The sequence below is a fragment of the Mobula hypostoma genome, chromosome 28, assembly GCF_963921235.1.
Source record: "Mobula hypostoma chromosome 28, sMobHyp1.1, whole genome shotgun sequence".
Taxonomy (NCBI): Eukaryota; Metazoa; Chordata; class Chondrichthyes; order Myliobatiformes; family Myliobatidae; genus Mobula; species Mobula hypostoma.
Window position 1 is genome coordinate 23,227,081 of NC_086124.1, and position 24,307 is coordinate 23,251,387.

General features: G+C 44.0%; 1 protein-coding gene across 1 annotated transcript; it reads right to left on the reverse strand.

Annotated features, from left to right (window-relative positions):
• Nucleotides 1-21,408: 21,408 nt before the first annotated feature.
• On the reverse strand, nucleotides 21,409-24,078 carry LOC134338757 (probable G-protein coupled receptor 139). The gene is made up of 2 exons (XM_063034801.1): nucleotides 24,009-24,078; nucleotides 21,409-22,310 (listed from the first exon to the last, which is right to left on the reverse strand). The coding sequence occupies exons 1-2, from the start codon at nucleotides 24,076-24,078 to the stop codon at nucleotides 21,409-21,411; spliced, it is 972 nt and encodes a 323-aa protein (XP_062890871.1).
• Between the last annotated feature and the right edge of the window lie 229 nt (nucleotides 24,079-24,307).

Genomic DNA, 24,307 nt, shown 5'->3' on the forward strand with positions numbered 1-24,307 from the left:
TCTTCATATGAAAGTCCCGCCATCCCAGGAATCAATCTGGCGAACCTTCTTTGTACTCCCTCTATGGCAAAGATGTCTTTCCTCAGATTAGGGGACCAAAACTGCACACAATACTCCAGGTGTGGTCTCACCAAGGCCTTGTACAACTGCAGTAGTACCTCCCTGCTCCTGTACTCGAATCCTCTCGCTATAAATGCCAGCATACCATTCGCCTTTTTCACCGCCTGCTGTACCTGCATGCCCACTTTCAATGACTGGTGTATAATGACACCCAGGTCTCGTTGCACATCCCCTTTTCCTAATCGGCCACCATTCAGATAATAATCTGTTTTCCTATTTTTGCCACCAAAGTGGATAACTTCACATTTATCCACATTAAATTGCATCTGCCATGAATTTGCCCACTCACCCAACCTATCCCAGTCACCCTTCATCCTCTTAGCATCCTCCTCACTGCTAACACTGCCACCCAGCTTCGTGTAATCCGCAAACTTGGAGATGCTGCATTTAATTCCCTCATCCAAGTCATTAATATATATTGTAAACAACTGGGGTCCCAGCACTGAGCCTTGCGGTACCCCACTAGTCACCGCCTGCCATTCTGAAAAGGGCCCGTTTATTCCCACTCTTTGCTTCCTGTCTGCTAACCAATTCTCCACCCACACCAATACCTTACCCCCAATACCGTGTGCTTTAAGTTTGCACACTAATCTCCTGTGTGGGACCTTGTCAAAAGCCTTTTGAAAATCCAAATATACCACATCCACTGGTTCTCCCCTATCCACTCTACTAGTTACATCCTCAAAAACTTCTATGAGATTCGTCAGACATGATTTTCCTTTCACAACTCCATGCTGACTTTGTCCGATCATTTCACCGCTTTCCAAATGTGCTGTTATCACATCCTTGATAACTGACTCCAGCAGTTTCCCCACCACCGACGTTAGGCTAACCGGTCTATAATTCCCCAGTTTCTCTCTCCCTCCTTTTTTAAAAAGTGGGGTTACATTAGCCACCCTCCAATCCTCAGGAACTAGTCCAGAATCTAACGAGTTTTGAAAAATTATCACTAATGCATCCACTATTTCTTGGGCTACTTCTTTAAGCACTCTAGGATGCAGACCATATAGCCCTGGGGATTTATCTGCCTTCAATCCCTTCAATTTACCTAACACCACTTCCCTACTAACATGTATTTCGCTCAGTTCCTCCATCCCACTGGACCCTCTGTCCCTTACTATTTCTGGAAGATTATTTATGTCCTCCTTAGTGAAGACAGAACCAAAGTAACTATTCAATTGGTCTGCCATGTCCTTGCTCCCCATAATCAATTCACCTGTTTCTGTCTGCAGGGGACCTACATTTGTCTTTACCAGTCTTTTCCTTTTTACATATCTATAAAAGCTTTTACAGTCCGTTTTTATGTTCCCTGCCAGTTTTCTCTCATAATCTTTTTTCCCCTTCCAAATTAAGCCCTTTGTCCTCCTCTGCTGAACTCTGAATTTCTCCCAGTCCTCAGGTGAGCCACTTTCTCTGGCTAATTTGTGTGCTTCTTCTTTGGAATTGATACTATCCCTAATTTCTCTTGTCAGCCACGGGTGCACTACCTTCCTTGATTTATTCTTTTGCCAAACTGGGATGAACAATTGTTGTAGTTCATCCATGCAACCTTTAAATGCTTGCCATTGCATATCCACCGTCAATCCTTTAAGTGTCATTTGCCAGTCTATCTTAGCTAATTCACGTCTCATACCTTCAAAGTTACCCCTCTTTAAGTTCAGAACCTTTGTTTCTGAATTAACTATGTCACTCTCCATCTTAATGAAGAATTCCACCATATTATGGTCACTCTTACCCAAGGAGCCTCTCACGACAAGATCGCTAATTAACCCTTCCTCATTGCTCAAAACCCAGTCCAGAATAGCCTGCTCTCTGGTTGGTTCCTCGACATGTTGGTTCAAAAAACCATCCCGCATACATTCCAAGAAATCCTCTTCCTCAGCACCTTTACCAATTTGCTTCACCCAGTCTACATGTAGATTGGAGTCACCCATTATAACTGCTCTTCCTTTATTGCACACATTTCTAATTTCCTGTTTAATACCATCTCCGACCTCACTACTACTGTTAGGTGGCCTGTACACAACTCCCACCAGCGTCTTCTGCCCCTTGGTGTTACACAGCTCTACCCATATCGATTCCACATCTTCCCGGCTTATGTCCTTCCTTTCTATTGCGTTAATCTCTTCTTTAACCAGCAACGCCACCCCACCTCCCCTTCCTTCATGTCTATCCCTCCTGAATATTGAATATCCCTGAACGTTGAGCTCCCATTTCTGGTCACCCTGGAGCCATGTCTCTGTGATCCCAACTATATCATAATCATTAATAACAATCTGCACTTTCAATTCATCCACCTTATTACGAATGCTCCTTGCATTGACACATAAAGCCTTCAGGCGCTCTTTTACAACTCTCTTAGCCCGTACACAATCATGTTGAAAAGTGGCCCTTTTTAATGCTTGCCCTGGATTTGTCGGCCTGCCACTTTTACTTTTCTCCTTTGTACTTTTTGCTTCTACCCTCACTTTACACCCCTCTGTCTCTCTGGGTCACTGCGGTTGCTTTGACCCCTCAGACCCTTGCGAAGTTGACTGGCCACCAGAATGTGTTTGACCGTCAGCACATTGAACAGGAATATTAAGGCGAAGGGGAGCACCGGGGTGAGAGTCCTATCAAGCCAGACAAAAGCCCGCCATGCCGCCTTGGTGTAGATGCTTGGCTTTGGAATACAGTACCAGGGTACCCCGTTGATGGTTATTATAGGTATAATGGCAAAGTAGTATGGGATATTTTTCAAGCAGAACAGAACACCGGTTATCACGAGCAACGTCACTGCCGTTTTCTCGGTACAATAGCTCGTTCTGAGCTTGGGGCAACCAATGGCGACGAACCTGTCGAAGGTGAAGGCAACCGTGAACCAGACTGAGAGATCCAGCGCCGCACGTCTGAGCACGCTCCGCACACTGCACCCAGGGGTGAGATCCAGGAAGGTTCCCGGGAAGTAGTACTCCTTGAGCCGCCACAGTAGGACATCAGTCACCACCAATAGCAGGTCCGACACCGCCATCGCCGTGAGATACCGAGTGGTGCAGGCAGAGAGGCCGCAATTTCCGCCGGACAGAATCAAAATCGCCGCTACATTTACTGCAAAAGAAGAAGAAGAAAAGAACTTATAAAAGAGCAGATAACAAAAGGGTTGTATGTTCACCTCATTGATAGATGAGAGTAGAGAGCATCCGAACAAGCTGCATCACTGTATGGTACAGAAACCGCACTGTAGCGGGCAGGAAGGATTTGCAATGGGTAATCAAAGTTACCCAACACATCACTGGCACCGGCCTACCAACCACCAAAGACATATATACAGAATGGTGCCCGAATCAAGTCCAGTAACATCATAGAGGGTCCCACCCACCCTCCTTATGAACTCTATGTCCCACTCCCATCGGAGAGGATTCAATATTAGATCCACGCCAGGACTACCAGACTGAAGAAAGCTACTTTCACCTACTCAGTAAGGCCGATGAACGTCTTCACCTACTAACCACCCGCCCCCCCCCCCCGCCACACCCTCGGGCGCCATGCTAGCGGAGCGGTTAGCCCGACGCTATTACAGCTCGAGGCTTTCCGAAGTTTGGTGTCCGGTGTCCTCTTGAAGGAGACTTTGTACGTTCTTCCCGTGGAATGCTTTGGTTTTCTTCAAGTGCTCTGCTTTCCTGCCATAGTCCGAGGTCGTACCAGGCAGGTCAACCGGTCATTCGAAACTGTCCCGAGATTAAGTTAGGATTAATCGGGGTTGTGGGATTGCTGGGGTGGCGTGGCTCGAAGGGCCGGAAGGGGATCGCTAAATAAATACAATATAAATATAACCTTATCATTTCCTCTCAGTGACTCTGTGTACAGACACTGCTGGGTCTAGCGTCACTACATAGACACATAATCAATCTATGCATATAAGCTACCTTATGTATTTATATTTATTGTGCTCTATCTTGTTGTGTTCCGGAGTAAAAACTATTTCGTTCTCCTTTAAACCTGTGTACTGCAAATGATATTAAACAATCCGGAATTGATACGTACAGAGGAAACGACGATTGAGATTGGAGGCCGACGACTTCATGCTGGGACAGATTTGGAACCCTGAGAGTGAGACGAGCTTTCCCGGAAAGCAGGAAAAATCACAGGCCTGGAATGGGACCGGTTCTAAGAAACCTTACGCGCGGTGGACATATTAGACAAACAAATCGCCCACCACCTCCCCACTGGCTCTATCTACAGTTCTCGCTGCCTCAGGAACGTCGCCAACAAGATCAAGGACCACCCCCCTACCTCTACTCCACTCCGTAATTTTTCACTACTTAGTTATCACTAAAGTTCATAGAGATTTTATGTTTTTGCATTTTATTGTTGCTGCAGACCAACTAATTTCACCCTGTGCTATATGCAATAGGGTTCTTTAAGGTTGTTACAGCCGTGGTGGGGGAGTGGGATGGGTTTGTGTAGCAGGGATAAGCTTCCACTACCTATTAAATGTCCCAAAGGCATGCATCCTGACAAATAAAACTCCTGGCCTTCACGTGTGGCTTAGCTACTAAACCTGGCGGGAGTTTCTACTGGCAGGAGAAGAAAGGATAAATGCGGCTTACTGGCGCCTGAAAACTAATTGTTCCCAGCAGATAGGGCTCGTCAGTCGTGGTTGGCAGTTCATCTAGGACACAGGAAACTTTTATCTCAAATCTTGCGGCTATACAACTCATTCTTCCCGGAAAGACTCCGGGAAGAAACCACGAGGATAATCCGGAGCTGGAGTCTCTAAATCGAGGTCAACGCTGACTGATAATTCCCGCGACGCTGCTGGTACCAAACTGTACAGCTTCTGCCGTTCCTTTGGATTTATCAGCTGCGTAGAGAGGTAGACCCCATTGTATGGGCAACAACTTGCTCTCCAGATCGTACTGCCATGGCCTGCGTATCGCCGACAGCGTTATGCAAAATTCTTAAGCACATGTAAAAAAAATGTAGATTGAAGATGCTTCAAAAGTAAGTAGATGGAAATTTCCTTAATATCAAAAAATACCACAGGAGCAATCAACAATAACAAAAACTAAATCAAATCAATATTTAGTGTGACCACGCTTTGCCTGTAAAACTGCACCAATCTCTTAGGTACACTGTCGTGCAGTTTCATAAGATAATTGGCTGGTATGTTGTTCCAAACATCTTGGAGAACTTGCCATGCTCACTCTTGCCAAGGTACAAGAATTTATGACATGAAGGTTAAAGTGTCACATATGCGCAGCATTACCTTTTAGTATAGTAGTCCTTCGCCCGGTTTAATTCCCTCTACGCCCAGTTAATCAAGTTAACTGTTTCAGTTAATCAGCTCAGTTCATTCAACTGATTATGTCATTGATCTAATTGTTAGTAATGATGCACCGGGCTATATACAGTACCAATAAAGTAATCAAATTTTATTTGAAAACTGGTCTATGACTTAATATGTTACTTTCTTTACCAAATTGTAAAAAAAAATTCCGTAATTCTTTTTCTTTTGGAAAACGAATGTTGGGAAATCTTTTCTATTCACACATTAATGCAGACGACAAAAATAAACATCTAAAACAAAATTTATATTAAAAATTTCTTTGTTGCCCAAGGCTTTTGCACAGTAATGTGGACAGCGAGGACGCCATAACCATGGTCAACCTCACCAACGGAGAGTCTCACTTTTTACAGTTTTGTTCTTCACGTTATGCTGCCAGTTCGTTGCCACATATTGTTGCTCTTCAGGTTTCTATACAACACTGTTCTCTTACTTTAAATCTTTCCCCTGTAGTGTTTAATCTCCAAAGCTGGAAAATAGATTATGTGAATTCACCCCTCATGATTTCATAATTTCATGCACGTCTATAAAATCACTCCTCAGTCTCCTATTCTCCAATAAATAAAGTCCCTTCGCGGTCAACCTCTCCAGAAAAGGCAATCTCCCAAGTACTAGCAACAATATTGTGTATCTTTGGAGCTGGACACAATCCTTCAAGTGTGGCCTCACCAGCGTCTTGCACAAATTCAACATAATGTACCAACTTGTATGTTCAATGTGGCGAATGACTACGACCAGCTTGCCAAACGCCTTCTTTGCAAAGTTCGTCAAAGCATAGGGAGGTGATGGAAAGCTGTTGGTGGACTAAGATTCTCATACATTAGCGATAACTTAGGGGTTACAGTACCGGTATTAGAGCACCAGTGAATTGGGTTCGATTTCAGGCGCTTTCTGGAAGTAGTTTGTAACTTCGTGACCCCGTGTGTTGAATGACACTTTCATAGACCAAGTTCCAGTAAAAATGCAATTCGTAACTAAATCAGTAAAAAACGCAAAAAGACTACGGAACCTAAGTGTTCATCGTCACTTACTGGGGACACCAATGGATGCCAGTATCGTGTAAAATATTGTTTTCGCAGCGTAAAATGTTTGCAACATTGTCCTTCAGTAAGTTTCGCCCTCCTCGTTTCTCAGCCAGCCTCTATGATCAGAATTCTGAGCGCATGCTGTCCAATAAATGTTGCGAGATCTCCCCAGGGACCGACACGTGAAGTGATACTCAAATGATTTTTTTCACATAATTGGAATGAAGAGTAAACAGCCACAATGAGTTTAACTGAGACTTAATTGGAAATCTCCAATGATTTAGTGAGTGGAATTGTAATTATCTTCATACCAGCGCCTGACAGTCTTTATTACACAGGACCCTAGTTATCCATGCCGTTTAACCTGGTTCTGGTGTCGTAGTGCGAGTAGTGCAATCACTCGAGTCCCGTGTGATTGTCTCCTAAGGGGTTATTCCTGTGCGTAAGTTTATTTAACATGGGAGGTCAGATACAGGGGCAGCCGCCACACCTGCCCTAGAGAGATCGGGGTCAGGATCCAGTGGGGTCCTTGACTGATCGGTGTCAGAGTCGAGTGGCGTGAAACGTATAACCCTTCAGTGCTTCGGCCTTCCTCTGCCTTCACTGCTATTATCATCCGCCAGCTCCACCGTTACGTCTTGATTGGACCGTTTTTTTTCTATGCAACTAGCCCCCCCCCCCTTGTCCTTACCGCCTTGGGTGACAGTACCATGAGCTTCGCTCCAGATGGTAACGGTATCGCTCAGGACGAGAGGGACTCATAGCCTCCCCAGCACGACAAGGAGACGATCCTCGGTGAAGATTCAGAAACGCTGCACAAAAATGCCAAGTGCATGAAGTCCAGAAATCCCGCACCACCTTCACACCACACACACACACACACACACACACACACACACACACACACCCTTACAGAAACAGACACACACGCAGACAGACAGTCAGACACACACACACGCACAGACACACACATACAATAGACACACGTACACGGAGGCGCACACACAGTCACAAATATACTCATGCGCATACATGCACACACACACACACACACACACACACACACACACACACACCGATCTGACATTTTAAATAATCCCCTGTTCAGACGAAACACTTTGAAGCGGTCTCGGTACAAAATCTTCAGGCGATAATGCAGAATTAAAAGGGTTAAAACCTTATTGACTTATTGGCAGTTTGACAAGTCGTTCTGTGTGATTAATGTACGAACAAAGAGGTGTTTGTTCCACGAGAAGCTTCTCAGTCTACCCTTATCAAAATATGTGATAATAATGTAGACCTGCAGCTCCAAACAGTATTTTGGCTCACTTGGCTGCAGAATTTCTCAAACTCGGTGAGCAGAGACTCTGTTGCCAACTGACAACGCAAGCTTGTTAATAAACAGTATGTACTTTTAAGTAAACTGTGTTTGACAGTCATTCCCTGGGTCTGAACATGAAGGCCTCTGTTAGAGAGGCAGATCGACATATTGGCGCTGCGAGCAGGGTTCCAATTATTGGTAGACGCCTCACCAAAAATGAATAAGTAGATGGACGGACCGTAGGGGTGAATCAGAGACGAACGGGCCCACAAGATAAGCTTTAACCTGGGCTCCTCTCTGCTCTCTGACCACTCTGTTTCTTCCCTCATTTTTGGCGGGGAAAATCCACTGTCGGGATCCAAAGGGATAGTAAATCAAGACGGACCGTTCGTACCCCGGAATAGTAAGTCAAGACGGGTGGTTCGAGACTCCATGGCTACTTGCGGGGGGGGGGGGGGGGGGGTGGTGGTGGTGTAGCCCGTAACAGAAAATAATAGACAAATATCCAGACAATGGAAAGAAACTGAGACAAATGTCGTTCCAATTGTCCAAACTTTTGAGTAAAGACAATTGGCCTGCAGTAGGTATACTTGATTTAAATTTAATATAGAAAGGGAAGGCAGGGAAACAGTATTATCGTCTGATTGGCCTATGGCGACAAGAGGCAGAAGTAAAACACAGACATAAATTAAATTGTTGGACCGATAACGCTAATCGAAGAAGGATAGCCGTACGTGATAAAAGAGGCAATCCGAGGAGCTGGGAAGAGTTGAGAGCGATTATGGGATGTGGGATATATGTATGGGATAAGGGACTGAAACAGACAAAGGAGACTGGGAAAGAAATTGTATCAGAGACAAAAGATACTGGCCGTGGAAGAACAAATAAAGGGAGAAGGGAAACGGAAAATAAAAATAATTTTGGGGTACCCCGCCTCTATCCAGACATACCGACCGATTCCCCAAATGATACTGCTGATGATTGGGAAAGGGGTAAGGCGGCCTAATAATCCCGCCGTGCTATCCATAACTGCGACGGCGGCTATTTTACCATGGTCAGGTTCCCCATCCCCATATGGTTCTCGCCCTGGTGCCTCAGTCGCCAACTCGACAGCTATTGCATCGCCACCGACCGATGTGGTCACTGCAGGACGGTTGGGAAGCCCCATACCCGTTTCTGCCCGCACGCACAGTCAGACTGGACGTCTTCCGGGCTGGACCCCTGAACAAGGGCCATTGGTTTTACCGGGACCGATATAGACTCAATATCAATTGCCCATGAGGACCGTTTCTAACCCACAATCCGGAGTGGCAAATCCATAAGCACTGGACCCCTTCAGAACTCTGTGGTTTACTGAATGCCGCCCCTGACAAAAACGTTGACCCCCAAGGGTTCTGTACTTATTTAGGAACTGTCCTAACTATTTATTCCGCTACCTCCTGAGATTTGTTCCTTCTGGCTATGGCCGCCCTTACTCTCACTGATCAGGCACGATTCACTACTCGGCTCGGACATGGCAACTACGACCAGTTAATCGTGACCAAACCGCGGATGATTGAAAACATATTGGACGCTTTATCCCACGTTCTGGATCCCTCCATAGATGTAACTGAGGTCTTAGAGTGTAAACCCAGAAAAGGTGAAACTCATGATGATTTTCCGGAACGCTTAAATGCCGTTTATTCTGTACGGTCGGGATATCCACTGTATGCAGCAGGGAGCCAATCCCCACAGTACTGTGATCTCCTCCTCCAAGCCCTGCCTAGCAAGATGGCGGACAGGGTTAAAGTCAACAATATGAACTGGTGACAATCCACTCCAGCTTCAGGAAGCAATTCAAAATTAGTTAGTAGTTCACAAAGACAAAGTATTTCTATGGAAAACTGTCAATCAGATAAAGACGTTCATTATTTATCATTGTAGCTGTATTAACAATCTGTAGCCTTGTCAGAAAGAAATGTCGTAGTTCAGTCTTATAAAGCAAACCACAGAGGCTACAGATTGTTAGTACAGATAGTTAAAAGGGAAAAACGTTTTTTTTTAATTTTCAGTGGGTGACTAGACCAATCTTCTATATTTTAGTATTTGTTTTCTTTCCTTGTGAGGAAAGGTCGATTTTTGATTTTGTCCAATTCTGGACAAATATAAGGACACTGCATTATACTTTAAAAATCCAGTATGTTAGTTTGTCAGAAAGAAAGGTTTATTTGTTTTTAAAAGGTTTTGTTATCCAGTGTGGAACTAATGTAGTACAAATCTTAATGGACCAGAAGGAACAAGATTCAGCCCTTGACCTGTGCTAATTAATCCCCTTTGTTAAAGCACTACGCTGTCTCAGATGTGTAAATTCCTGGACCTTGTCAATTTCTGTAGGAAGTCCTTCTCCTACGGAATCCCGTTCTTCATTTCCCCCCTGTTCTACACTAAAGCCAGCCGCCTTTTTCAGAATGCCCATCTGAACATCTAGATTCACCACCTCATGATTGTGCCACAATAGATCACCAATTGTGATATTTTGATGGATCTTTTGTGATTTCCCCTTAAGGCAAAAGACATGTTTTATTCTCTGTCAAAAATTCATCCTCTTTTTCAGGATTATAAAGAAAACTGTTAATATGCATTAATAGTTACGGCTGTAGACAAGTAAATTTTTTATACCAATAATGACGAATATTGCCACTGCCATTACTTTTCTAGTTGTGGGTATTTCTTTCAGCACACTTTCTAGTATGATTGATAGATTGATTTATCTATCTATCTATCTGTCTATCTATCTATCTCATCTCAAGCTGGTAAAACCTGAGGTACGGGTATTGCCCAGCACGCTCAATTACTAGAAACTTTCAGACTATTCTAGTGATGTTTAGTATTGTGGCTTTCTGAGGATTTACGCTGATATTTCCCTGTCGCCCTAATTGTTTAATGCTATTCTGAAGTGCTTTTGGGATGATACCAAGTTGCAGACATTACTAACGGGACAATGTATACCATATTCAATTAAATTCAGCATATATCTAGTGTTTTCCTTTATTGGTTTTTATAAACTATGTGCTTGGAATGTCTATATATATTAAATAAGCTGTCTTTGTTTTTTTATCCTGTATTATATCTGGATGGTTATTATGGATTGTCCTATCAGTAATAACTTGATCAGTCATAACATAATTTGTGGTATTCTGACTCTAAAATTGGATCAGGCTTGTACTTATAGTAAGGTGTGATTTCATTTATGAGTTTGTATTTTAAAGCGAAATTTTGATGAACGATATTTGCTACTTGATTATTTTAATAATAATTGCAACTATTATCATAATTTTGCATCTGGGCAATGTCCAATAAGTCCTGCGTGCACTTTTTCTGTCTCAGCAAGAGAACAACAATGTTTTTGATTATGTTTGATCCGGGATACCTCAGCCGTGTCAAGATTTATGGGCAACACCAGCTGGTTCAAACACACCTGGACGTGTCATAACAACAAAGTCAGAACAAAGAATGAGCACATTTCCTGAATAGCACATCCCATGCAAATTATCAAGGTTACCGACTAATAATTCAGATTAATTCACTGGAAATAGATCAATCTTCAGAAATAACGAAACGGGGTTCAATCTGCACTTTAGGGCAAATTGACCGTCAAAAGAGAAGCTAGTCGGTCTATTGATTATCAAAGTAATCCATTCGTATTTGAAGATCGAAGATTCATGGTTATTTAATTTCATTTCTAGTGAAGAAGCGTAAGGGAGATCCGATCTAGCTAAGATAAGGAACAGATCAATAAAAACACAATAAATACAAATACATCATTATAATTCTGTGCTGTTTTGTATGATTGGGCGATCATGGTCTTTCGATGACCATGATTGTTCTTGGCAATTTTTCTACAGAAATAGTTTGCCATTGCCTTCTTCTCGGCAGAGGCTTTACAAGACCGGCGACCCCTGCCATTGTCGGAGATTTTCTGCCTTCCACCAGCTGCGCAGACCTTCATCCCCCACCTGCCCTTCCATGTCTTCACGTGCCCCTGATCGGGGGAGGGGGCGGTGTGGAGCGAACGGCTAAGCAGGTGCTACAGCTTGCCCAATGGTGACCTGCAGGAGGGAAGGTGCGCCTTACACCCCGCCACCCAGATAAACACATAAGATAGCTCATATACATTGATTGATCGTATGTCCATAACGTGTCGTTAGGCACAGGAGTATCTGCACCTTAGGTGACTCTGACAGGAATTAATAAAGTAGTCGTGGTTCGGGTTTAGAGGGGTGGAGGTGCTAACCAGTCTTAAGTTTTATAGATTCGGAAAAAACGGACAAGATACGCTTGTGAATGTTACGTTGGTGGAGCGTAACTTGAGGAGGTTATTCTGAGGGAGAGGATTCATCAACTTTTGGAGGGACAGGGGTGCCACGGCAACGTAGCAAGTTAGCGCAGCTCTGCTACAACTCGCTTTCAGGAGTTGAGAGTTCAATTCCGCCGCTGTCTGTGAGAAGTTTGTACATTCAGCACATGTAGAGAGCCTTTCCTATAGTGGGTGAGCCAGGACCAGAGGCCTCTGACGTAGACCATAAGGACGCCCCTTTACAACAGAAATGAGGAAGAATTTCTTTAGCCAAGGGGCGAAGAATCTATGGAATTCATTGCCATACTCAGCTGTGGTGGACAAGTCGGTAGACATATTTAAAACGCAAGCTGATAGTTTCTTGATTAGTAAGGACGAAGGCGGAAGACTGAGGTTGAGAAGAAAAATAAATCAACCATAATAGAATAGAGGAGCAGATTTGATGTGCCAAATGGCGTATTTCTGCTACTGTTCGCCCTAACCCCTTTTTAGCTCGGGTGAATAGTGCAATTCCCAAAGGAATTGTACTAGAGATGATAGTAATCGTATTTTAATTTGAAATTATAAATAGTTTTGTAAATCCCTGATTATTACTTGCATTTTGTAAGGGATTAGATATATGTAGTTTTGTAAGCAGTTTTCGGCTTAAGACAGTGCTGGTGATGCCCAGTGACGACGTATTGGCAGCAAACAAAACTACTAACTATTTGAAATTACAAATACTCTGCTTCCACGAGGACACTATTATTTTTTTTCCATAATTCTTCCGTAATTGCAACAAACGTGGCAACTCTTCCATAGATACACAGCGATTTTTACTCCTTCTTAGGTGAGTTGATAAATGCTGTGAAATATCCTAGTATATCCTTTTTGATTGTGAACTTCAGGAAAGTGAAGTCGAACGAACCAGTCGTCAGCGAGATATTAGCAGTAGAAAGAGTGAGCAGCTTCAAGTTTCTCTGAAGGTCTATCCTACGCCCAACATATTGATGCAATTACGAAGAGGGAACAACAGCGGCTGTATTTCAGTAGGAGCTAGTGGAGAATTGGTATGTCATTAAAGACTCCAGCAAATTTCTACTGACGTACCTTGGAGAGCATTCTGCCTGGACGCAGCACTGTCTGGTATGGAGGTTTGGCTGTACAGGATCCGAAAAAGCAGCTGAGTGTTGCAATTACAGCCAATTCCATCACGTTCACTGGGCTCCCCAGCATCAGGGACACCTTCAAAACACGATGCTTCAAAAGGTAGCATCCATCATTAAGGACAAATGACCATAAGACTATACGATAAAGGAGCAGAATTAGACTATTTGTCTCATCGAGTATGCTCCGCTATTTCATCACGGCTGATCCGATTTCCCCTCAGACCTAGTCTCTGCCTTATCCCCATATCTCTTCATGCCCTGATAGATCAAGAATCTGTCAATCTCTGCCTTAAATATACACAAAGACTTGGCCTCCACAGCTGCTCCTGGCAAAGAATACCACAGAATTGCCAGGCTTTGGCTAAAGAAATTCCTCCTCATCACTGTTCCTAAAGGAAGCGCCTCTATTCTGAGGCTGTGGTCTTCGTCTGTCCCACCATAGGAAGTATCATCTTCCCAACCAGAAAATGTCCCCTTTATTCCAACTCTTTATCAGCCACTGTTTTATCCATGCTATAATCTTTACTGTAATAATCTGAGATCGTAGCTTGTTAAGCAGCCTCATCAGAATCAGAATCAGATTCAGGTTTGTTATAACCGGCATGTGACGTGATATTTTTAACTTAGCAGCAGCAGTTCCATGCAATACATAATATAGAAAAAAAACAAAATAAAATAATAATAATAAAAAATAAGTAACTAAATTAATTACAGTATACGTATAAAATAGATGTAAACCGTGCAAAAAAACAGAAATAATATATATTGAAAACTTGAGGTAGTGTACAAGGGTTCAACTCCATTTACGAATCGGATGGCAGAGGGGAAGAAACGGTTCCTGAACGAGTGAGCGTGTGCCTTCAGGCCTCTATACCTCCCACCTGATGGTAGCAGTGAGAAAAGGGCATGCCCGGGTGCTGGAGGTCCTTAACATTGGACGCTGCCTTTCTGAGACACCTCTCCTTGAAGATGTCCTGGGTACTTTGTAGGCTAGTACCCGAGATGGAGCCGACTAAATTTACAACACCCTGCAGCTTCTTTCGGTCCTGTGCGGTAGCTTCCCCCGCCCCCAACCCCTCCCATACCAGACAGTGATGCAGCCTGTCAGAATGCTCTCCACGGTACATCTATAGAAGTTTTTGCGTGTATTTGTTGACATACCAAATCTATTCAAACTCCAAATAAAGTAGCCGCTGTCTTGCCTTCTTTATAACTGCATCGATATGTTGGGAACAGGTTAGACCCTCAGAGAACTTGAAACTGCCCACTCTCTCTAATTCTGAACCCTCTATGAGGATTGGTATGTGTTCCTTCGCCCTACCCTTCCGGAAGTCCACAATCAGCTCTTTCGTCTTATTGACGTTGGGTGCCAGGTTGTTGCTGCGACACCACACAACTAGATGGCATATTTCGCTTCTGTACGTCCTCTCGCCACCACCTAAAATTCTATCAACAATGGTTGTATCATTAGCAAATTTATAGATGGCATTTGAACTATGCCTGTGCAGACAGTCATGGGTATATAGAGAGTAGAGCAGTCGGTTGAGCACATACCCCTGAGGTGCCCCATTGTTGATCGTCACCGAGGAGGAGATGTTATCACCAATCTGCACAGATTATGATCTTCCGGTTAGGAAGTAGACAACCCAGTTGCAGAGATACAGAGGCCCAGGTTCTGCAGCTTCTCAATCGGGACTGTGGGAATGATGGTATTAAATGTTGAGCTATAGGTGTTTTCATCTTGTCAAATACCTTCTGGAAATCTAATACACATCAACTGATTCTCCTTTGTCAATCCTGCTTGTTATTTCTTCAAATAATTCCAACAGATTTGTCACGGAAGATTTTACCTTGAGAAATCCATGCTGACTATAGCTTATTTTAACAAGTGCCTCCAAGTACCCTGAGACCTCATCTTTAGTAATCAACCCCAACGTCTTCCCAACCACTGAGGTCAGACCGAATGACTAATAATTTCCTTTCTTCTGCCTCTCTGGCCTCTCGAAGAGTGGAATGGTATTTGCAATTTTCCAGTCTTCCAGAACCATTCCAGAATCTAGTGATTATTGAAAGATCATTACTAATACCTCCACGAGCTCTTCAGCCCACACTTTCAGAACTCTGAGGTGTACACCATCTGGTCCAGAAGACGTATCTACCTTCAGACCTTTCAGTTTCCCAAGAACTTTCTCTCCAGTTATGGTAACTTCACAGACTTCATGTCCCCTGATACCTGGAACTTCCTCCATACTGCTAGTGTCCTTCACATGGAAGACTGATCCAAAAATACTTAATCAGTTCGTCCGTCATTTCCTTTTGCCCCAGTCGTACCTTTTCAGCATCGTTTTTCAGTGGTCCGATGTCCACTCCCGAAACACCCAAGTGACCAATTTAACCTATCAACCTGTACGTCTTTGGACTATGGGAGGAAACAGGTGCACCCGGAGGAAACCCACTCGGTCACGGGGAGAACGTATCGTAAAATGTCCTGACAGACTGCAGCTGGAATTGAATCCGGTTTTCTGGTGCCCTAATGCTAACCGCTATGCCACCGTGCGCCGTTTCCGATTCTGGTTCTTTCTGCTGTCGTTTCCCCTTCACATTCATCGTTATTTAAGTAATAGGGAGACATGAACTATATTCCAACATGTCGGAACCATTCTCGAATTCACAGAAGCTTGGACGCACATGCAGTTTATTGAATGCCAAGTTTCAAAACTTGCCTTTCCATCTTTAAAGCTAAAATTTAGGACCAAACTTGGAATTTGTAAACGGCATTCCGCCACGCACTCATGTGCGCGTAATTTCCATGCCCGTTCTAGTGGGGTAGTAGAAATTTATTGTGGGATTTGTTATGGAAACAGATCCTGAAGTCTATCTTACTGTGCAAAAAGTCTCTTATATATTGCTAGGGTGCCTACAACATTTGCACAGGACATGTATTTGTTAACGGAGAGCGGAGAGCGAGTCTGTAAATCAGTAGGGAGCAGAATGCCGAAGGTGGGGCGTCGCCGAAGGCAGAACTGGCGGAGAAGGAATGCCAGAAGCGGGGGCTGGCGCGAGTGCAGAAACAGCCATCCCTGAGATACCAGGCAAAATAATTTGATTCCAACCAAACTTATTAACTGATCATCACAGAATGTTTCTCTAGTGCTTCCCGCTCCTTCCTCCTCCCCTCCCCTTTTCCCAACCACGATCCCAACTCTCCCTGCACCCTTCCCGTGCTCAGTCGACAGTAGGGTCCCATATGAAAATCAGGTTCAATTACAAGCGGAGCGGCCTTTCTTTTGGAGTGTGCCAGACTTTAAAGTGGGTTTGGATAGAGGGCTCAGGATAGAGAGGCGTCATCCCGAACGGAGATGGGGAGGAATTTCTTTAACCAGAGAGTAGTGAACCTGTGGAATGCGTTGCCACAGGCAGCTGTACATTTAGGTATTTTAAGGCGGAGGTTGATAGATTCCTGATTGGTCAGGGCATGAAGATATACTGGGGGTAGGCAAGAGATTGGGGCAGAGGGGAAAATGGATCAGCCATGATGAAATGACGGAGCAGGCTTGATGGAAAGTATGGGCAAATTCTGCTCCAGTATTTTATGGTATTGTGGTCATAGAGACTTCAATGCTTTACTGTGCTTTGCAGAATTGACCAACCACATTCGAATCAATTAACGAAATGCAATCTGTAGATATATTTGGTTAATTTTAAGCACACTACCTATTTCGAAGTTCAAAGCAAATTTATTTTCAAATGCATGTATGTTTAGTATATACTACCCGGAAGGATTTAGTAGAAAATTCACGTAAATGTAACACAATCCAGGAAAAATCTGCACAAAGCAAAGACAGACAAGCGACCAATGTGCAAAAGATAACAAACAGAGATACAAAAATACAAAACGAGAAATAAGAACACAAAATAACAACAATAAGAATAACAATAAATAATGAAGCAATAAATATCTAGAGAATGGGACGCAGAGTAGTTGTATTAACTCGGAAGCCCGGCTGAGAAAGGAGGACGGTTGGGCACGGGGACTTGCGACCCCATCCCGTAAACACCCAGAAGTACGGAAACGCCGACAGAGGCTCTGGAGACCTTATCCCTGGGAGAGGAAGGATATACCAAGAAGATAGGCTATACCTGGAGGCAACTTGGAAGACGGGCACAGAACAGAGGACTCTGGCGATTTGCTGTCGGTGGCCTTCGCCCCAGTTGGGTTGAGAAGCCTTAAGTGAAAACTTATTTAGATTATGTAGAGACAAATCCTATTCTCAACCCAATCCAACACATCAGCTATGAATCGTGGACTCGCATTCAACGATTCTACATCTCATGTTTTCAATATGATCTGGAAATTATATATTCATTTTTTTTGTATTTACGTAGTTTGCATTCTTTTTTGCGTCCAGCGTGTTTGACAATTGTTGTTGGTGTGCAGTTTTTCATCGATTAGGCAGGAATATGAATCTCAAGGTTGTATATGGTGACATATACGAACGTTGATGATAAATTTACTTTGAACTTCTGAATGAGGACAATTGATGAGAATTTGGGTAGGATTGGCGTGCTGTGTTGTTGGACCGGTCATTAAACAAATACCGAATCGACAGGCTATGGTGACTTACAATATCTCCCAGTAATATGTTATACAGGAAGAGATTTCAATTACTCTTCTTGACCTCGCTCCTTCGCAAACTTTGGAAGTTTGCTGCAAGCACATCACCCGCCGCTTTTTGACATTAGAACAACGATTCATCATCGACCGCGAGGACCACTGAGCAACACTTAATCACTTCACTATGTCCGAACAGAGTTTATAGTACAACATTTAATCGAAATCTTGTGTCCATCCAGGATGTGCATCAGAAGCTCTGCGTTCGCAGAGCCCTCAGCATTGTGAAGGACCCCGTCGTATCCGTCCCACAAACTTTTGACCTCCTACCGTCAGGCAGAAGTTAACACAGTATAAGAATAAACACTCTTTGGTTGGGTGACAGCTTTTTGCAAGGCCGTGAACGCCTTGCTACCCGCCATTTCTTATGTCAGCACCAGAACCATTATCCTGTTGTATGTTTAACTGTATGTCGGTTATTTATTGAATTTATTTAGCGACACAGCGGCGAACACAGCCATGAAAACCCACCTATTCAACGTTAGTGTCACAGGACACTTTAAGATGACCAATTTACGTGCTAATCCACATATTGTTGAACTGTAGTTGGGGATATGGAGGTGGAGGGGTCGGGGGGGGGTGGGTGGGGGGTGGGGAGGAACCGCAGCACTGGGAGGAAACTCACACGGCCCAACTGAGAACGTACAAACTCCCTGCAGACTGCGCCGGTTTTCAACTCTGAACTCCAGTGTTGCAATAATGTGGCGCTGTCGGCTACGTTACCGTGGCAGCCAAATGTCCGATGTGCACTTCATTGCAACTTGGACATTTACTGAATATTATATTTTTTTACTTGTTAAATTGTTGAATTATTATTATTTTATGCATTCTATGTGATACCTATCGTTCAGTCAATATATCCATCTATCCAACGACAACTAACTGCAAAAAAGTAATAAGTAAATAACACAGAGGGAGCTTGGGGGGCCCACACCTCTCCCGAAAGGTAGGATTCAGCAGATAGGGTGGTAAAGAAGGCATTCGGCACGTTTGCATTCATTGAACGTGGCATTCAGTTCAAGGGTCAGGAAGTTATGCTTAACTGTATAAAGTTTAAGTTATGTACAGTGCATAGAATTTATTTATTTTCTTTAGAGATACAGCGAGGAGTATTCCCTTCCAGCCCACCGAGCCGCGCCACCCAGCAATCCCAGACAAACCCCAATCTTAACCTGGCTCAATTACAGAATAATGTGCAAACGCCAATTAACCTACGAACCGCTACGTCCTTAGACTGTAGGAAGAAACCTGAGCACATGGGGAAAGCGTAAAGGGACTCACTGCAGAGGCCGCCGAACTTGAACTCTGAACTTGGACGTCCCAAGCTGTGCAAAATACAAAATATTGTGAGGTTTTGTTTATGGGTTAGTTCATCCTTCGTTTAGAAATCTGATGGCGGATGTCAGGGAGGAAAGGATGGGGAAAGGTGTTCCTAAAACGTCGAATGTACGTCTTAACCACCCCATTAGAGGGAGAATGTGGAAAAAGATGTTCGTCGGATTGCTGTCTGAATGAGAGAGTTTGGCAATAAAATAAAAGAGTTTTGCCGCAAAAAAATGAACATGACGTACATGAGTGATGATGAACCTAATTCTAATATGGGTCTCTGTCGTGGATTGGTGTGTGGAGCCGGCACGGAGAGGGAAATCATGGTTGGGAAAAGCGGAAAGAAGAGCGGAGGGAGTGGGAAGCACCAGAGAAACAACGATCAATAAAGCAGTCGACACCCGCGCCACACCCGCCCCCGATATACCTTCACTGCCACCTGTCCCACACCCCTCTTGCGGCGCTGCACTCTCGCCATTCAGTGTGTGTGTTTCTGAGAGATTTAGCGCAATACTGCAGATAAAATTAATAAAGGCAATATTGGTCTGTTCCTGCGCTCCTGGTAGTAACTACTCCAATAGTCTTTGCTTAGCTTAGCACGGGCAGCAGTGGAGGCCAAGTCATTGGGTGTATTTAAGGCAGAGATTGATAGGTATCTGAGTAGCCAGGACATCAAAGGTTATGGTGAGAAGGCGAGCGGGTGGGACTAAATAGGAGAAAATGGATCAGCTCATGATAAAATGGCGGAGCAGACTCGATGGGCCGAACGGCCTACTTCTGCTCCTTTGTCTTATGGTCTTATGGTCTTATGGGATCTCTTTCGCAGGGTGGAAATGTCAGACTAGAGGCATTAGATCAGAGATGCCGAGTAGCCATGCTGAAATTGGAATCATACCAACTGTCACGCTATCATCGTCCAATTGCATTTTGTGTGCGGACGCTGTGTGCTCACCGGCTGCTTTATGATCCGGCGACTGTGTGAGATACTTCATTGGGTTCGAACATCAATAAGTAGTTCTTAAACCCATGTGTTTGCCCACTTGCTGGAAAGTTTGAACACTGCACACAAAATGCTGTAGGTAGGTTAAGCAGGATCTGTAGAAAGGAATAAATAGTTGACGCGGCCTTTCATCAGGCAAGGCCCCTAATAAGAACTGAAAAGAAAGGGAGAAGAAGCTAGAATAAAAAGGCTGGGGACGGAAAGGAGCACAGGATAGAAGGTGATAGATGAACTCAAGTATGGCGGACGTGGATGGAGTAAGAAATTGAGAGGTGATAGGTGGAAAAGGTACAGGGCTGAGGAAGAAAGAATTTGATAGGAGGAGAGAGTGAACTACGGAAAGGAGGGAGGGCACAAGAGGGAAGTGACGGGCAGGTGAGGAGAAGCGGAGGGAAGAGGGAAACTGGATCGGGAAATGGGGAGAGATCACAGAAAGTTAGAGAAATCCGTTCACGCCTTCAGTCTGGAGGCTATCCAGACAGAATATGAGGCGCTCCTTCCGCAACTTGAGAGTGTCCTGATCGTGGACTAGAGGAAGCAATTGATCGACATATCCGAATGTGAATGGGGAGTGGACTTAGAGTGGTTGGCCACCGGGAAATTCTGTTCGTTGCCGACCCAGTGAACGGCCCCCCAATCTATGCCGTGGCTTACCAATGTAGATGAAGCTGTAGTTAGAGCATCGGGTACAGTAGATGACTCTGGCAGACTTGCAGGTGAAATGCCGCCTCACCGGGAAGGACTGTTTGGGGCTCTGAATGGTGATGAGGGAGGAAGTGAATGGGCATGTGTAGCACTTCTTCCACGCACGGAGATAAGTGCGAGGAGGGAGACCAGTGGGTGGGACGAATTGATAAGGAAATCACGGTGAGAACGATCCCTGCGGGAAGCGGTGTGTTGGGGCAATGGGAGGTCATAGATATCTGAGTTCTCTACAATAGAAAACAGACTATTAAATAATTCTTTAGGTTAAATAATGATTTCTGATACACAATGACAGGATAATGTGTAATTCACATTAAGTCTAGAGTTTCGAGCAAAATTTATTTGTGGTCTAAACAGTACAAGTTGACACATTTAATTTTCGATTATTCAATTTTACAATTTTTCTTTTGCAGGAACCTGTTGCATCCTCTACTTAGCCAAGGAAAGTGCAAAGGTCTTCGGAAATTTCATCAGAACCTTCAACTCTTTCCGGAATTTGTTTTGAGTCACTGCGTATATAAACGTGTTTGTGCAGCAGCTCAGCATCTGAAACACATTGGCACTTTCCATCAGGATGAATCTGGGATCGCTGTAGCCATTAACTGCATAACCAACTTGAAATCGCTCTACAAAGAATTGAACAACATACGGCATCCACAGAAGGATGAAACATCCCGAGATTGCAAAGAGCAGGACGATCGACTTCCTGCGGCTTTCCATCTCCGGGTCGCTTTGTTTTTCTCCTGCGGGGCAACTGCGGAGTCTCCTACGGGCCTGACTGGCCACCAAAATGTGCCTGACAGTCAGAGCGTTGAACGAGATAATAAGCAGGAACGGGAGGCAAGGAGTCAGAACGCGATCGGTCCAATCAAATATTGTCCACAGCAGAAAAGAATAACGGATATCCCTCCGTTTGCAATACCAGGGCACGTTGTCAATGATGTAGATTGGTTCATGCAAGAAGTACCAGGGAATGTTGATCAAGCAGCCCAAAATACAGACGACAGAGACAACAATGCCGGCAGTTCTGTGGGTGCAGTACTTTGCTTTGAGTTTCTGCCAGCAGATGGCGACATATCGATCAAACGTGAACGTGACCGTTAACCAAACCGAACTGTCCCTGGCGGCGTAAATTAATGCAATGCTGAAACTGCACACGGGAGTGATGGAGAGATAACTACCGGGGAAATAAATAGCAGGAATCCGGTTTAATATCACGGCGGTGATAATTACCAGAAGATCCGTCGCCGCCATGGACACGAGGTATCGGCTGATACATCTGGACAGACCGCAGTTTCCTCGGGACAGGATCACAATGGCCACTATATTAACTGTGGGAGAAACACTGGAGATTAGTGATAGAACACACATGGAGCAGATGCTATTCAGAAGCTTAAACTCAGAAGTTTGTGTCATTTCGGCATGTCACCAAAACTCTGTGACAAACGTCTATAGCTGCTTTACAATTGAGGTGATCGAGATGGTTGTATTTCGACCTGTATGGGAACACCAATGCTCAGGAACTAAAGCGAGAACAGAAAAAGCATTCTGGGCTTGAATAGCTACACACGATAATCAAATATGCACTCAATGCCCATTTCATCAGCAACGCCTATACATCTGTTCGTTGTTCATGTAGCAGCAACTCAATGCATAAAGAGCATGCAGACATGGTCAAGAGGTTTAGTTGTTTTTCAGACCAAACATCGGAATGGGGAAGAAATGCGACTTTGAACATGGATTGATGGGCAGTGCCAGATTGGTGGTTTGAGTTTCTGAGAAACTGCTGATCTCCCGGGGTTTTACCACGCACAACAGTCTCTAGAACAGGGGTTCCCAATCTTTTCCATGCCATGGACAAATACTATTGAGCAAGTGGTCCGTGGATTCCAGGTTGGGAATTCTAGAGTCTAGCATTTTTAGCGAATGTTACGAGAAATAACAAAACTAACCATCCAGTCAGCGGCAGTCTGTAAGGAAGAACGCTTTATTAATAAGGGAGATCGGTGAAGAACGACCAGACAGGTTCAGTCTGACAGGAATGCGACAGTAACCACGCGTTACAACAGTGACAGACAGGAGAGATTGGAGAGGGGAAGAACTGAGGCTAGGGAGTGAAAGGAAAGGCACAGAATAATTTGGAGGAAATTCCTTCCCACCTGCTCAAATAACCACGCGTTAACACAATGCAGCCAGACGCGCTGCGTCTATCAAAGGCAGAGAATATTTGATCCCTGGGTAATCAACTTTAGAAAATGTCGGCATTCGTCCAAAATAAGGCAGCATCCGTGGATAAGTAGAATTAAAATTTGGATCAAACGGTAATACAGAGTGGGAGAGACAGTGAACCCATTCACTCTTGTTACACGTGCTGCGGAAGATCAGCAACATTTAAAAATGTGACTTAATTATTTTCTTCTCTGCCAAATATCTGTTACACCTTTACTGTGTCAAGAAATCCGTCCAGTTAACTACCTAAAAGTAATGCAGTTAGATCACACTTTCATTTCCTACCTCCTACACATTGTCATGCCATTCTTATAGACCTTGTAACGTCAAACACAGCAGTATGAATTTATATAACTTAATGCATAAGTCATATTTATACATTATGAACAGAGCTGTGCAAAGGTCTTAGGCACTTTTCTATATAGCTACGGTACGTAAGACATTTTCGCAACCATGTAAGCTGTTTTATATGCCATTTCCTGCGTGGGTTGATTTTGATTTGATTCGGGACACAACCTGGAAGGACATTCATCTCTAATTCAATTTGCCTTTGAAACAGCAGTATCTGTTGGTCTTAAATTTTTATTAATAATGGTAAATACTTGGTAGATACTGTGTGCGAACTGTTTTGCAAAGTGCGGTATATATGCACTCAGTGACCACTTGATTAGATACATGTAGACTTGCTCGTTAATACAAATATCTCCTCAGCCAATTATGTGGCAGCAATTCAATTCATAAAGATCATAAGACCATTAGAATTAACAGCTCCGACATTTAATTAGTAAGAAGTGCATTACCTGGAACCGCGATCGCTGCAAGAGCCGTGTAATAAATTGCAAACACCAAGCCTCTAGGAGGGGCGTGCATTTTCCGCGAGGGTCTGCGAGACCTGTTCCTAACACCAGCTGCGCTTTTGTTGTTTTTGAAATGAGTAGTTAATATACCTGGTGTCCAACACTGAAAGTCAGTTAGATAATGTCATGTTGTTTGCAACTCAATCACGTGGAATGCCATTAATTTAAGATGCAGTCCCTGAGCAACAATAATAGCTGACGTCACAATTACCAGTGCTAGCAGCTAACGAGCAAACAGATTT